This window comes from Salmo salar, chromosome ssa01 (assembly GCF_905237065.1).
Source record: "Salmo salar chromosome ssa01, Ssal_v3.1, whole genome shotgun sequence".
In the NCBI taxonomy this organism is placed as follows: domain Eukaryota; kingdom Metazoa; phylum Chordata; class Actinopteri; order Salmoniformes; family Salmonidae; genus Salmo; species Salmo salar.
Window position 1 is genome coordinate 118,064,172 of NC_059442.1, and position 15,970 is coordinate 118,080,141.

The 15,970-nt window shown below is 45.1% G+C and overlaps 2 protein-coding genes across 5 annotated transcripts in view; both read left to right on the plus strand.

Annotated features, from left to right (window-relative positions):
- LOC106590971 (methionine synthase) overlaps nucleotides 1–5,609 on the plus strand; it is a 51,702-nt gene extending 46,093 nt beyond the window's left edge. For all 4 annotated transcript variants that reach the window (XM_045687819.1, XM_045687828.1, XM_045687834.1 and 1 more), the window contains 3 exons: nucleotides 717–909; nucleotides 1,193–1,305; nucleotides 4,255–5,609. In XM_045687819.1, coding sequence (XP_045543775.1) covers nucleotides 717–909; nucleotides 1,193–1,305; nucleotides 4,255–4,341 — 393 coding nt within the window. In that variant the 3' untranslated portion in view covers nucleotides 4,342–5,609. The remainder of the gene's footprint in view (nucleotides 1–716; nucleotides 910–1,192; nucleotides 1,306–4,254) is intronic.
- A 453-nt stretch (nucleotides 5,610–6,062) lies between these two features.
- ryr2a (ryanodine receptor 2a (cardiac)) overlaps nucleotides 6,063–15,970 on the plus strand; it is an 812,428-nt gene continuing 802,520 nt past the window's right edge. Inside the window, exon 1 of the mRNA XM_045687844.1 lies at nucleotides 6,063–6,290. Coding sequence (XP_045543800.1) covers nucleotides 6,240–6,290 — 51 coding nt within the window. The 5' untranslated portion in view covers nucleotides 6,063–6,239. The remainder of the gene's footprint in view (nucleotides 6,291–15,970) is intronic.

Here is a 15,970-nt window from a genome sequence, read left to right on the forward strand (position 1 = left end):
GGTATGGACTCTAGTGTTACTATACTGACCGTCTAGCTGAGGTATGGACTCTAGTGTTACTATACTGACCGTCTGGCTGAGGTATGGACTCTAGTGTTACTATACTGACCGTCTGGCCGAGGTATGGACTCTAGTGTTACTATACTGACCGTCTAGCTGAGGTATGGACTCTAGTGTTACTATACTGACCGTCTGGCTGAGGTATGGACTCTAGTGTTACTATACTGACGTCTGGCTGAGGTATGGACTCTAGTGTTACTATACTGACGTCTAGATAGGCCAATAGGAAGCCATACATAAGACTGATAACTACAGGCCAATAGGAAGTCATACGTGACAGACGGATAACTACAGGCCAATAGGAAGTCATACGTGACAGACGGATAACTACAGGCCAATAGGAAGTCATACGTGACAGACGGATAACTACAGGCCAATAGGAAGCCATACATGACAGACTGATAACTACAGGCCAATAGGAAGCCATACGTGACAGACTGATAACTACAGGCCAATAGGAAGCCATACGTGACAGACTGATAACTACAGGCCAATAGGAAGCCATACATGACAGACTGATAACTACAGGCCAATAGGAAGCCATACATGACAGACTGATAACTACAGGCCAATAGGAAGCAACTAATAGGCCAGGTGAAACAGTGACGTTAAGAGTCCATGAGAAGCTAAAGGTCTGTGTGTCTCCCGTCCGCCAGGCGTTTGCTGAGGAGCTCCACGCCAGGGTGCGTAGGGAACTGTGGGGCTATAGCGTGGAGGAGAACCTCCTGACTGAGGACATGCACAGGATACGTTACGAGGGCATCAGGCCAGCAGCAGGATACCCCTCCCAGCCTGACCACACTGAGAAGACCGCCATGTGGACGCTGGGCGAGGTGGAGGAGAAAACGGGTAGGCACCTCCTCTCCCTTCATCTGAACTGATCTGAAACAACTGACCAGGTGAAAGACGGCCTAACGAGGAGCTTTCAAACATATTGTTCCCACCTGTCCAGTCTTTTCCTATCAGTGCAGATGAAGGTCTAATTGAGATAGGGGTGTAGAGTAGTTTCTGCATTGTAGACTTCTTTCTGTGTTGGTTGTGTTTTATGACCGATAACTTGAGCCGCTTGAGGAAGTCTTCTAAATGAGGTTTTGACGACGATGATGTCTGATGTTTTTTTTTTCTCTCCCAGGTATCAAGTTGACGGAGTCTCTGGCCATGATCCCAGCAGCTGCCGTCTCTGGGCTGTACTTCTCTAACCCTAAAGCTACCTACTTCGCAGTGGGAAAGATCACCAGAGAACAGGTACTGATACAGGCTCAGAGTTTAATGTAACTGATTAACACCGCACCATAAGGGGGCGCTGTTTTCAAACCCCACTGACAATTGGGCTCCCGAGTGGCGCAGCGGTCTAAGGCACTGCATCCTCAGTGCAAGAGGTGTCACTACAGTCCCTGGTTCGAATCCTGTCTAACTGTCTAAAAGCTCTGCAGTTGTATATTTGGTTTGCTAATTTAGTAGCCACGTTAGCTATCTAGCTAAGTGGTTAGCTTCTTCCAAAATCAGGCATTCACCTAGTAACAGCAGAGAATCCCCTCCTGAATCAACAGCCTTGTTGTCTAATATATGTTTTGTGCATGCAGCAAACTGAGTAGTATTTTTTGAGTGTACTTGTATAGTTTAGGTCAGAAACTGTCCAAAATGTTCGCAATGCGCTCGTTAGCATTTAGTTAGCGTTCTCTATGGGATTTTACATGTACTTGGGGCGGCAGGTAGCCTAGCGGTTAGAGCGTTGGGCCGCTAACCGAAAGGTTGCTGGATCGAATCCTCAAACTGAGAAAGGATTCGAAATCTGTCGTTCTGCCCCTGAACAAGGCAGATAACCCCACTGTTCCCCGACAGGCCGTCATTGTAAATAAAAATGTGTTCTTAACTGACAGCCATCACCAAGTACCCATCAATCTATATGCTACCATTCATACAGAGGCCCGTCTTCTGCCAACAACATCATTAGACTAGAATAGGTTTATCTGAGCAGTGTGGGTGTCGCATACCCGCCGTCGTGAGGGTCAGGGATGCCACCGCCGAGCTAAAGTGGCACTCATAAAAATTGTTCAAGGTTGGCAGGTCTAGTCTCATCACCTACTTGGGATGTCATGACATTATGTTACTGTTATTAATGTGTGGTATGTCATGACATTATGTTAATGTGTGGTATGTCATGACATTATGTTACTGTTCTTAATGTGTGGTATGTTATGACATTATGTTAATGTGTGGTATATCATGACATAATATTAATGTGTGGTATGACATTATGTTGATGTTGTTAATGTGTGGTATGTCATGACAGTATGTTAATGTGGTATGTCATGACATGTTAATGTGTGGTATGTCATGACAGTGTTACAGTTGTTAATGTGTGGTATGTCATGACATTATGTTAATGTGTGGTATGTCATGACATTGTTACTGTTGTTCATGTCTGGTATGTCATGACATGTTAATGGTGTTAATGTCTGGTATGTCATGACATTATGTTAATGGTGTTAATGTGTGGTATGTCATGACATGTTACTGTTGTTCATGTGTGGTTTGTCATGACATTATGTTAATGGTGTTAATGTGTGGTATGTCATGACATTATGTCAATGGTGTTAATGTGTGGTATGTCATGACATGTTAATGTGTGGTATGTCATGACATGTTAATGGTGTTAATGTGTGGTATGTCATGACATTATGTTAATGGTGTTAATGTCTGGTATGTCATGACATGTTAATGGTGTTCATGTGTAGTTTGTCATGACATTATGTTAATGATGTTAATGTCTGGTATGTCATGACGTTAATGTGTGGTATGTCATGACATTATGTTAATGGTGTTAAGGTCTGGTATGTCATGACATGTTAATGGTGTTAATGTGTGGTATGTCATGACATTATGTTAATGTGTGGTATGTCATGACATTATGTTAATGGTGTTAATGTCTGGTTTGTCATGACATGTTAATGTGTGGTATGTCATGACATTATGTTAATGTGTGGTATGTCATGACATTATGTTACTGTTGTTAATGTGTGGTATGTCATGACATGTTAATGTGTGGTATGTCATGACATTATGTTAATGTGTGGTATGTCATGACATTATGTTACTGTTGTTAATGTGTGGTATGTTATGACATTATGTTAATGTGTGGTATATCATGACATAATATTAATGTGTGGTATGACATTATGTTGTTGTTAATGTGTGGTATGTCATGACAGTATGTTGATGTTAATGTGTGGTATGTCATGACATGTTAATGTGTGGTATGTCATGACAGTGTTACTGTTGTTAATGTGTGGTATGTTATGACATTATGTTAATGTGTGGTATATCATGACATAATATTAATGTGTGGTATGACATTATGTTGATGTTGTTAATGTGTGGTATGTCATTATGTTGATGTTGTTAATGTGTGGTATGTCATGACAGTATGTTAATGTGTGGTATGTCATGACATGTTAATGTGTGGTATGTCATGACAGTGTTACTGTTGTTAATGTGTGGTATGTTATGACATTATGTTAATGTGTGGTATATCATGACATAATATTAATGTGTGGTATGACATTATGTTGATGTTGTTAATGTGTGGTATGTCATGACAGTATGTTGATGTTAATGTGTGGTATGACATGTTAATGTGTGGTATGTCATGACAGTGTTACTGTTGTTAATGTGTGGTATGTCATGACATTATGTTAATGTCTGGTATGTCATGACATTATGTTAATGGTGTTAATGTGTGGTATGTCATGACATGTTACTGTTGTTCATGTGTGGTTTGTCATGACATTATGTTAATGGTGTTAATGTGTGGTGTGTCATGACATTGTGTTAATGTCTGGTATGTCATGACATTATGTTAATGTGTGTTATGTCATGACATTATGTTAATGGTGTTAATGTCTGGTATGTCATGACATGTTAATGGTGTTAATGTGTGGTATGTTATGACATTATGTTAATGTGTGGTATGTCATGACATTATGTTAATGGTGTTAATGTCTGGTTTGTTATGACATGTTAATGGTGTTAATGTCTGGTATGTCATGACATTATGTTAATGTGTGGTATGACATTATGTTAATGTCTGGTTTGTCATGACATTATGTTAATATATGGTATGACATTATGTTAATGTATGGTTTGTCATGACATGTTAATGGTGTTAATGTGTGGTGTGTCATGTTACCATAGGTGGAGGACTATGCTGGGAGGAAAGAGATGCCAGTGTCAGAGGTGGAACGCTGGCTGGGGCCAATCCTGGGCTACGACACCGACTGACAGTGATACTTCAACCAATCCTGGGCTACGACACTTCTGCATCCACAACCACTACCTAGAAAACAGAGGCGCTGCTCAATGGTCATGTCTAGATGGGATACAGCTTTTGTCAAATTGATGTCAAAAGTTGACATTCAAACCCTTTTCCCAACCATAATCCAATTCTCCTAACCTGCTGCGTTAATTCTCCAAACCTGCTACGTTAATTCTCCAAACCTGCTGCGTTAATTCTCCCTAACCTGCTACGTTAATTCTCCCTAACCTGCTGCGTTAATTCTCCCTAACCTGCTGCGTTAATTCTCCCTAACCTGCTGCGTTAATTCTCCCTAACCTGCTGCGTTAATTCTCCCTAACCTGCTGCGTTAATTCTCCCTAACCTGCTGCGTTAATTCTCCCTAACCTGCTACGTTAATTCTCCCAACCTTAACCTAATACTCCTAACCTGCTACGTTAAATCTTCCTAACCTGCTGCGTTACTTCTCCTAACCTTAACCTAATTCTCCTAACTTGCTACGAAAAGTAAATTCTGAAAAAAGCTGCATCCCTTCTAGACCCTACTTAAAGGGCCAGATTTTTTTTTAAAGCGTACACTTCACGTGAACTAAGGCTCAACTTAGAAAATAAACTTTTTTTTTTTTTTCATTTTTTTATAGCTATTTTCAAAATGGCCACCTGTCAGTAAAGAAATGGAGCTGTTTGTATGGTCTAACATTTTACAGTTTTAATATAACAGCTGTTGCCAAAGTCATTTATACTTTTTAATGGAAATCACAATCTTAGATTTAAAATCATTAACAGATTCATATGGTTAATGTCAGAATGTGATTTTATCATTAGGGACATATTAAGTTCTAGAAGACTTACATTTCCTCAGCAGGTTTTTTTATTTGAGATTGTATTTATGCTAATTAGATACAACTTGTTTACAAAATTATAATTAGTAAACATGGTCTTCATCACAATGTACACTTACTTACTTGACATGCTGTATTAATGTCTAAACCTCAAAAAAAAAAAAAAAAGGTACATGTTTTTATGAATGGTTATTGTAAATTACAGATTTGAATGATTTTTGATTTGTTTCACAATTTGTCTTAAAGAAAATGTGCCAAAAACTATGACTGACCAGCTATCATTGTCATCGATTTACCCTTGAGGTGTCCACTATTTCTGAAAAGAAGTAGTGATTTTTATGTTATGAATGTTCTGAGATTACAATGTTTTATCTGGAAACCATATTCATTTAGTATAAAAGAATTTGCTCAGTATGTTGTCTCTCTCTTGTCTGCTGTATTATACGATTACAAAACAACACTAGCTACAGCACTCTTCACAGTTTATATACTATATTGTCTGGCCTTGTATTGAAATATTGATTGATTAGTTGGTTGGTTGATCGGGATATGCCTCCCATGATAAAAACGGAACAGCAACATTACTGACATACCGCAAGCTAATCATATCTTAACGAATTTAAATGCCTCCAAACGGATTGAATCAAGCAGAATCTCCTAACCACCGTCGGTGTACTACACCGTTCTTCAATAACAGTAGTGTCGGTATCTTCCGTCATCCGTTCATGTTGCTGCACCATCTGTTTTCCAATGATACCGGAAGAGGGGGCACGGTGATCATGTTGAAGTCTCGGCTCACACACCTGCACACCTCCTCCCTTTCTGAATATGTAACGACTCCAACATACTGGGTTATTGTAGAGCTCCGGTCAGCAGCATCCCTGGCGCTGCTTTCTGTCGCCTCCACACGGATACTCCAGTTCTGTTCTGTCGGGGCTCTGTCGCCTCCACACGGATACTCCAGTTCTGTTCTGTCGGGGCTCTGTCGCCTCCACACGGATACTCCCGTTCGGCTCTGTCGGGGCTCTGTCGCGGACGGCAACTATGGCTGATGCGGGAGAAGCCGGCGAAGATGAAATCCAGTTCTTACGAACCGTAAGTGTATTTCTAAGCGATTACGCTGTTGTAATATGTCGGTTTGATACTGCTGTTGACTTGTCTGCATCGCGTTAGAATCCACCGGCTCGGTTCTGGCTGTTGGCGCAGAGTTTATCGCAAGCTGCTGCGCCCGAGCTGAGCGCAGAGACTACAATGGACAGCTTTATGTGTCATGTCATGTTTAATTTATGACTAAATGAATTAGACTTTTAAGTTCACTAGATTCTTGACGAATGGTTGAACGTGATTCGTCATGACGATGTCGCATCATCTACGGTGCCATCTGGAAGTCGCATCGTGGGTGTCGGAAGGATGGAGCGACCGAGCTTGGTTTTACTGTAAAAAGTAGCCTACGGATGCCGAGGTGGTGAAATAGGACAAATACGGTGAAAAACAATGATTTAGATGTCACGGATTGAATTGTGGACAAAGGTGGTAGTTTATATCTATGGAATAGCCGTTATTGAGCCCTATGCTAAACACTGAGTTTATAACACTTTGCTCTATCCTATCGGTTCACCACTGCAGTCAGCTACATGCCGTGACATGCGAGGGGAGGGAGGTAGTTGTGGTGATGAATAGGAAAATATATATTCATTTGTTGATAGTCTACTACTGCAAAGGTGTTTCAACGATGTTATCTACCTGGTCAGTGTGTGTGTTTGTTCATCTACATTTAGGCTGTAATGCCCAGTCCATCTAGGCTGTAATGCCTAGTCCATCTAGGCTGTAATGCCCAGTCCATCTAGACTGTAATGCCCAGTCCATCTAGACTGTAATGCCCAGTCCATCTAGGCTGTAATGCTCAGTCAATCTAGGCTGTAAATCCCAGTCCGTCTAGGCTGTAATGCCCAGTCCGTCTAGGCTGTAATGCCCAGTCCGTCTAGGCTGTAATGCCCAGTCCGTCTAGGCTGTAATGCCCAGTCCGTCTAGGCTGTAATGCCCAGTCCATCAGAATGTGGGAGCTGGTGTCCACATGTTTGTTTGCTTGCATAGTGATGTAAGCTAATTTACAAATGTTTTAATCTTAATTTTCTGTCATTTGATTGGCTGCATTATTTAACATAATGACAATTGCTACCTTATAGATAGCAGCCTCTCTCCCCTCCTCTGCCCTGGGCTGATCTTGCAGCATCACTCCTGAACAGAATGTCTGCCTCCTGCTCTCTCTCTCTCTCTCTCTCTCTCTCTCTCTCTCTCTCTCCTGTTCTCTCTCTCTCTCTCTCTCTCTCTCTCTCCTGTTCTCTCTCTCTCTCTCTCTCTCTCTCTCTCTCTCTCTCCTGTTCTCTCTCTCTCTCTCTCTCCTGTTCTCTCTCTCTCTCTCTCTCTCTCTCTCTCTCCTGTTCTCTCTCTCTCTCTCTCTCTCTCTCTCTCTCTCTCTCTCCCTGTTCTCTCTCTCTCTCTCTCTCCTGTTCTCTCTCTCTCTCTCTCTCTCTCTCCTGTTCTCTCTCTCTCTCTCTCTCTCTCTCTCTCCTGTTCTCTCTCTCTCTTTCTCTCCAGCTCGCTCGCTCTCTCTCTCTCTCTCTCTCCTGCTCTCTCTCTCTCTCTCTCTCCTTCTCTCTCTCTCTCTCTGTCTCTCTCTCTCTCTCTCTCCTCCTGCTCTCTCTCTCTCTCTCCTGCTCTCTCTCTCTCTGTCTCTCTGTATCTCAACACAAAAATAGGAGGAGAGATGTCTGTCTGCAGGCTTAACACAGGAGGGGTTTATACTGACTGTTGGTTTGGCTTCAATCCAGACCAACCCAGACCAATCCAGATATGTGTATGGAGTTGTATGGTTTGTTAAACTTTGCAATCATTGTTTTTTTGTTTTTTTTTTACATTTTAAAGGGACACATCTGAGTCACAGCACCAGTCTGTTATGGAATTGGTCTTATGTAGTCTAGGCTGTAGTCTCATCATCAGGCTGTTATAAACTCAGCAAAAAAATTAGAAACGTCCTCTCACTGTCAACTGGGGTTTATTTTCAGCGAACTTAACATGTGTAAATATTTGTATGAACATAAGATTCAACAACTGAGACATAAACTGAACGAGTTCCACAGACATGTGACTAACAGAAATTGAATAATGTGTCCCTGAACAAAGGGGGGGTCAAAATCAAAAGTAACAGTCAGTATCTGGTGTGGCCACCAGCTGCATTAAGTTCTGCAGTGCATCTCCTCATCGTGGACTGCACCAGATTTGCCAGTTCTTGCTGTGAGATGTTACCCCACTCTTCCACCAAGGCACCTGCAAGTTCCCGGACATTTCTGGGGGGAATCAGGTAGTCCTGGGGCATGGTCCTAGGGCTCAGGTCCTCCGAGAGAAAGAGAGCGAGAGAATTAGAGGGAGCATACTTAAATTCACACAGGACACTGGATAAGACAGGAGAAATACTCCAGATATAACAGACTGACCCTAGCCCCCCGACACACAAACTATTGCCGCATAAATACTGGAGGCTGAGACAGGAGGGGCCGGGAGACACTGTGGCCCCATCCGACGATACCTCCGGACAGGGCCAAACAGGAAGGATATAACCCCACCCACTTTGCCAAAGCACAGCCCCCACACCACTAGAGGGATACATTCAACCACCAACTTACCATCCTGAGCGAAGGCCGAGTATAGCCCACAAAGATCTCCCCCACGGCACGAACCCGAGGGGGGGCGTCAACCCGGACAAGAAGATCACGTCAGAGACTCAACCCACTCAAGTGACGCACCCCTCCTAGGGACGGCATGGAAGAGCACCAGAAAGCCAGTGACTCAGCCCCTGTAATAGGGTTAGAGGCAGAGAATCCCAGTGGAGAGAGGGGAACCGGCCAGGCAGAGACAGCAAGGGCGGTTCGTTGCTCCAGTGCCTTTCCGTTCACCTTCACACTCCTGGGCCAGACTACACTCAATCATAGGACCTACTGAAGAGATATGTTTTCAGTAAAGACTTAAAGGTTGAGACCGAGTCTGCGTCTCTCACATGGATAGGCAGACCATTCCATAAAAATGGAGCTCTATAGGAGAAAGCCCTGCCCCCAGCTGTTTGCTTAGAAATTCTAGGGACAATGTGTCTTGTGACCTGTGTCTTGGTGACCGTAGCGTACGTGTAGGTATGCATGGCAGGACCAAATCGGAAAGATAGATAGGAGCAAGCCCATGTAATGCTTTGTAGGTTAGCAGTAAAGCCTTGAAATCAGCCCTAGCCTTAACAGGAAGCCAGTGTAGAGAGACTAGCACTGGAGTAATATGATCAAAGTTTTGGGTTCTAGTCAAGATTCTAGCAGCCGTGTTTAGCACTAACTGAAGTTTATTTAGTGCTTTATCCGGGTAGCCGGAAAGTAGAGCAATGCAGTAGTCTAACCTAGAAGTGACAAAAGCATGGATCCATTTTTCTGCATCATTTTTGGACAGAAAGTTTCAGATTTTTGCAATGTTACGTAGATGGAAAAAAGCTGTCCTTGAAATATTCTTGGTAAGTTCGTCAAAAGAGAGATCAGTGTCCAGAGTGACGCAGAGGTGCTTCACAGTTTTATTTGAGACGACTGTACAACCATCAAGATTAATTGTCAGATCCAACAGAAGATCTCGTTGTTTCTTGGGACCTGGAACAAGCATCTCTGTTTTGTCCGAGTTTAAAAGTACTCAAGGCCCTTTGCCGCCATCCACTTACTTATGTCTGAAACACAGGCTTCCAGAGAGGGACATTTTTGGGCTTCACCATGTTTCATCGAAATGTACAGCTGTGTATCGTAAACATTATGTTTCATAATGACATCACCAAGAGGTAAAATATGTTGTGAAAACCATAGTGGTCCTAAAACAGAACCTTGAGGAACACCAAAATGTACAGTTGATTTGTCAGAGGACAAACCATCCACAGAGACAAACTGATATCTTTCCGACAGATAAGATCTAAACCAGGCCAGAACTTGTCTGTGTAGACCAATTTGGGTTTCCAATCTCTCCAAAAGAATGTGGTGATCGATGGTATCAAAAGCAGCACTAAGGCCTAGGAGTATGAGGACAGATGCAGAGCCTCGGTCTGACGCCATTTAAAAGGTCATTTACCACCTTCACAAGTGCAGTCTCAGTGCTATGGTGGGGTCTAAAACCAGACTGAAGCATTTCGTATACATTGTTTGTCTTCAGGAAGGCAGTGAGTTGAGATTCGATACAGACCGATTTTAGTTTTGAAAATACTTTCTGGGTCAAGGTTTGGCTTTTTCAAGAGAGGCTTTATTACTGCCACTTTTAGTGAGTTTGGTTCACATCCAGTGGATAGGGAGCCATTTATTATGTTCAACATAGGAGGGCCAAGCACAGGAAGCAGCTCTTTCAGTAGTTTAGTTGGAATTAGGGTCCAGTATGCTGCTGGAAGGTTTAGAGGCCATGACTATTTTCATCAATGTGTCAAGAGATATAGTATTAGAAAACTTGAGTGTCTCCCTTGAGCCTCGGTCCTGGCAGTGTTGTGCAGACTCAGGACCACTGAGCTTTGGAGCAATTCCTCCCGTAGCTCTCACCATAGAGAGGTTCTTCCTCTTCCTCCCATAACTCTCACCATAGAGAGAGGTTCATCCTCTCCTCTTCCTCCATAACTCTCACCATAGAGAGAGGTTCATCCTCTTCCTCCCATAGCTCTCACCATAGAGAGAGGTTCATCTTCTTCCTCCCATAACTCTCACCATAGAGAGGTTCATCCTCTTCCTCCCATATCTCTCACCATAGAGAGATGTTCATCCTCTTCCTCCATATCTCTCACCATAGAGAGGTTCATCCTCTTCCTCCCATATCTCTCACCATAGAGAGGTTCATCCTCTTCCTCCCATATCTCTCACCATAGAGAGGTTCTTCATCTTCCTCCATATCTCTCACCATAGAGAGGTTCTTCATCTTCCTCCATAACTCTCACCATAGAGGTCATCCTCTTCCTCCATAACTCTCACCATAGAGGTTCATCCTCTTCCTCCATAACTCTCACCATAGAGAGGTTCATCCTCTTCCTCCATAACTCTCACCATAGAGAGGTTCATCCTCTTCCTCCATAACTCTCACCATAGAGAGGTTCTTCATCTTCCTCCATAACTCTCACCATAGAGAGAGGTTCTTCATCTTCCTCCATAACTCTCACCATAGAGAGGTTCTTCATCTTCCTCCATATCTCTCACCATAGAGAGGTTCATCCTCTTCCTCCCATAACTCTCACCATAGAGAGGTTCATCCTCTTCCTCCCATAACTCTCACCATAGAGAGTTCTTCATCTTCCTCCATAACTCTCACCATAGAGAGAGGTTCTTCATCTTCCTCCATATCTCTCACCATAGAGAGGTTCTTCATCTTCCTCCATAACTCTCACCATAGAGAGGTTCATTCTCTTCCTCCATAACTCTCACCATAGAGAGAGGTTCATTCTCTTCCTCCATAACTCTCACCATAGAGAGAGGTTCATCCTCTTCCTCCATAACTCTCACCATAGACAGAGGTTCTTCCTCCTCTCTGTCTCAACCCTGCAGGCTAGCTGAGCCAAGGACCCAATGTCCCCAGTAGCAGCTGTGTTGCTTCCATACATAGTGATATGGGTGAAGGGTTTTGGCCCTCATGTCATTCCAGTGTGTTAGAATAGACGTGTTCTCAGATAGACAATAGCCCCATCTATTCAAGGCCCTCTGGCCAATGGGGCGGCAGGTAGCCTAGTGGTTAGACTGACTAGGTATCCCTCTGGCCAATGGGGCGGCAGGTAGCCTAGTGGTTAGACTGACTAGGTATCCCTCTGGCCAATGGGGCGGCAGGTAGCCTAGTGGTTAGACTGACTAGGTATCCCTCTGGCCAATGGGGAGGCAGGTAGCCTAGGGGTTAGACTGACTAGGAATCCCTCTGGCCAATGGGGCGGCAGGTAGCCTAGTGGTTAGACTGACTAGGTATCCCTCTGGCCAATGGGGCGGCAGGTAGCCTAGTGGTTAGACTGACTAGGTATCCCTCTGGCCAATGGGGCGGCAGGTAGCCTAGTGGTTAGACTGACTAGGTATCCCTCTGGCCAATGGGGCGGCAGGTAGCCTAGTGGTCAGACTGACTAGTGGTCAGACTGACTAGTGGTTAGACTGACTAGAGGTTAGACTGACTAGAGGTTAGCCTCTATGGGCTAGGTGGGACGCTCAACAGCCAGTGGAATCCCGTGGCGCGATATTCAAATACCTTAGAAATGCTATTACTTCAATTTCTCAAACATAAGACTATTTTACACCATTTTAAAGACAAGACTCTCGTTAATCTAACCACACTGTCCGATTTCAAAAAGGCTTTACAACGAAAGCAAAACATTAGATTATGTCAGCAGAGTACCCAGCCAGAAATAATCAGACACCCATTTTTCAAGCTAGCATATAATTTTACATTTTACATTTAAGTCATTTAGCAAATGCTCTTATCCAGAGCGACTTACAAATTGGTGCATTCACCTTATGATATCCAGTGGAACAACCACGTTACAATAGTGCATCTAAATCTTTTAAGGGGGGGAGGGGGGTTAGAAGGATTACTTTATCCTATCCTAGGTATTCCTTAAAGAGGTGGGGTTTCAGGTGTCTCCGGAAGGTGGTGATTGACTCCGCTGTCCTGGCGTCGTGAGGGAGCTTGTTCCACCATTGGGGTGCCACAGCAGCGAACAGTTTTGACTGGGCTGAGCGGGAACTGTGCTTCCTCAGAGGTAGGGAGGCGAGCAGGCCAGAGGTGGATGAACGCAGTGCCCTTGTTTGGGTGTAGGGCCTGATCAGAGCCTGAAGGTACGGAGGTGCCGTTCCCCTCACAGCTCCGTAGGCAAGCACCATGGTCTTGTAGCGGATGCGAGCTTCAACTGGAAGCCAGTGGAGAGAGCGGAGGAGCGGGTGACGTGAGAGAACTTGGGAATGTTGAACACCAGACGGGTTGCGGCGTTCTGGATGAGTTGTAGGGGTTTAATGGCACAGGCAGGGAGCCCAGCCAACAGCGAGTTGCAGTAATCCAGACGGGAGATGACAAGTGCCTGCGCCGCTTCCTGTGTGAGGCAGGGTCGTACTCTGCGAATGTTGTAGAGCATGAACCTACAGGATCGGGTCACCGCCTTGATGTTAGTGGAGAACGACAGGGTGTTGTCCAGGGTCACGCCAAGGTTCTTAGCACTCTGGGAGGAGGACACAAGGGAGTTGTCAACCGTGATGGCGAGATCATGGAATGGGCAGTCCTTCCCCGGGAGGAAGAGCAGCTCCGTCTTGCCGAGGTTCAGCTTGAGGTGGTGATCCGTCATCCACACTGATATGTCTGCCAGACATGCAGAGATGCGATTCGCCACCTGCTTATCAGAAGGGGGAAAGGAGAAGATTAATTGTGTGTCGTCTGCATAGCAATGATAGGAGAGACCATGTGAGGATATGACAGAGCCAAGTGACTTGGTGTATAGCGAGAATAGGAGAGGGCCTAGAACAGAGCCCTGGGGGACACCAGTGGTGAGAGCACGTGGTGCGGAGACAGATTCTCGCCACGCCACCTGGTAGGAGCGACCTGTCAGGTAGGACGCAATCCAAGCGTGGGCCGCGCCGGAGATGCCCAACTCGGAGAGGGTGGAGAGGAGGATCTGATGGTTCACAGTATCAAAGGCAGCAGATAGGTCTAGGAGGATGAGAGCAGAGGAGAGAGAGTTAGCTTTAGCAGTGCGGAGAGCCTCCGTGACACAGAGAAGAGCAGTCTCAGTTGAATGACCAGCCTTGAAACCTGACTGATTTGGATCGAGAAGGTCATTCTGAGAGAGATAGCAGGAGAGCTGGCCAAGGACGGCACGTTCAAGAGTTTTGGAGAGAAAAGAAAGAAGGGATACTGGTCTGTAGTTGTTGACATCGGAGGGATCGAGTGTAGGTTTTTTCAGAAGGGGTGCAACTCTCGCTCTCTTGAAGACGGAAGGAACGTAGCCAGCGGTCAAGGATGAGTTGATGAGCGAGGTGAGGTAAGGGAGAAGGTCTCCGGAAATGGTCTGGAGAAGAGAGGAGGGGATAGGGTCAAGCGGGCAGGTTGTTGGGCGGCCGGCCGTCACAAGACGCGAGATTTCATCTGGAGAGAGAGGGGAGAAAGAGGTCAAAGCACAGGGTAGGGCAGTGTGAGCAGGACCAGCGGTGTCGTTTGACTTAGCAAACGAGGATCGGATGTCGTCGACCTTCTTTTCAAAATGGTTGACGAAGTCATCCGCAGAGAGGGGGGGAGGGGGAGGAGGATTCAGGAGGGAGGAGAAGGTGGCAAAGAGCTTCCTAGGGTTAGAGGCAGATGCTTGGAATTTAGAGTGGTAGAAAGTGGCTTTAGCAGCAGAGACAGAAGAGGAAAATGTAGAGAGGAGGGATTGAAAGGATGCCAGGTCCGCAGGGAGGCGAGTTTTCCTCCATTTCCGCTCAGCTGCCCGGAGCCCTGTTCTGTGAGCTCGCAATGAGTCGTCGAGCCACGGAGCAGGAGGGAGGACCGAGCCGGCCTGGAGGATAGGGGACATAGAGAATCAAAGGATGCAAAAAGGGAGGAGAGGAGGGTTGAGGAGGCAGAATCAAGGGATAGGTTGGAGAAGGTTTGAGTAGAGGGAAGAGATGATAGGATGGAAGAGGAGAGAGTAGCGGGAGAGAGAGAGCGAAGGTTGGGACGGCGCAATACCATCCGAGTAGGGGCAGAGTGAGAAGTGTTGGATGAGAGCGAGAGGGAAAAGGATACAAGGTAGGGGTCGGAGACTTGGAGGGGAGTTGCAATGAGATTAGTGGAAGAACAGCATCTAGTAAAGATGAGGTCAAGCGTATTGCCTGCCTTGTGAGTAGGGGGGGAAGGTGAGAGGGTGAGGTCAAAAGAGGAGAGGAGTGGAAAGAAGGAGGCAGAGAGGAATGTGTCAAAGGTAGACGTGGGGAGGTTAAAGTCACCCAGAACTGTGAGAGGTGAGCCATGCTCAGGAAAGGAACTTATCAAGACGTCAAGCTCATTGATGAACTCTCTAAGGGAACCTGGAGGGCGATAAATGATAAGGATGTTAAATTGACTAGTGGTTAGACTGACTAGTGGTTAGACTGACTAGAGGTTAGACTGACTAGAGGTTAGACTGACCCTCTGTCCAGTGTATTCAGACCAAATGACCTTTTGGAGGGTCAGAGAACAACTTAGCTGACACATGTCATCAGCAAGTGATTGGTTATGACCACAATATACATTTTCTTCACAGCAGGAAATATTTTAGGATGATTCTAGAAGATTGAAGTACTTGTTTTAGGAAGGTAGGGCACTTACAGTACAATGCTAATTCTAAGTGGCAGGTACTCTACCAGGTACTCTACCAGGTACTCTACCAGGTACTCTACCAAGTACTCTACAGGTACTCCACCAGGTACTCTACCAGGTACTTATGATTACTGTGGTCCATCTATGCAATGTAGGCTACTCTAACACAAGGTGTACTGTAGAGGTAAAACAACCCGTATCTTCAGAGGTCCTAGTCCAGATGACAGAAGTGTAACGGTAGAACAACCCGTATCTTCAGAGGTCCTAGTCCAGATGACAGAAGTCATTGTCATTCTATGGATTGTATTGATAGACATTATAACAGTTCCTTGCCTGGCCAGATATGTTGTCCTCCTCCTAGGCTTGCCTGGCCAGATATGTTGTCGTCCTCCTAGGCTTGCCTGGCCAGATATGTTGTCGTCCTCCTAGGCTTG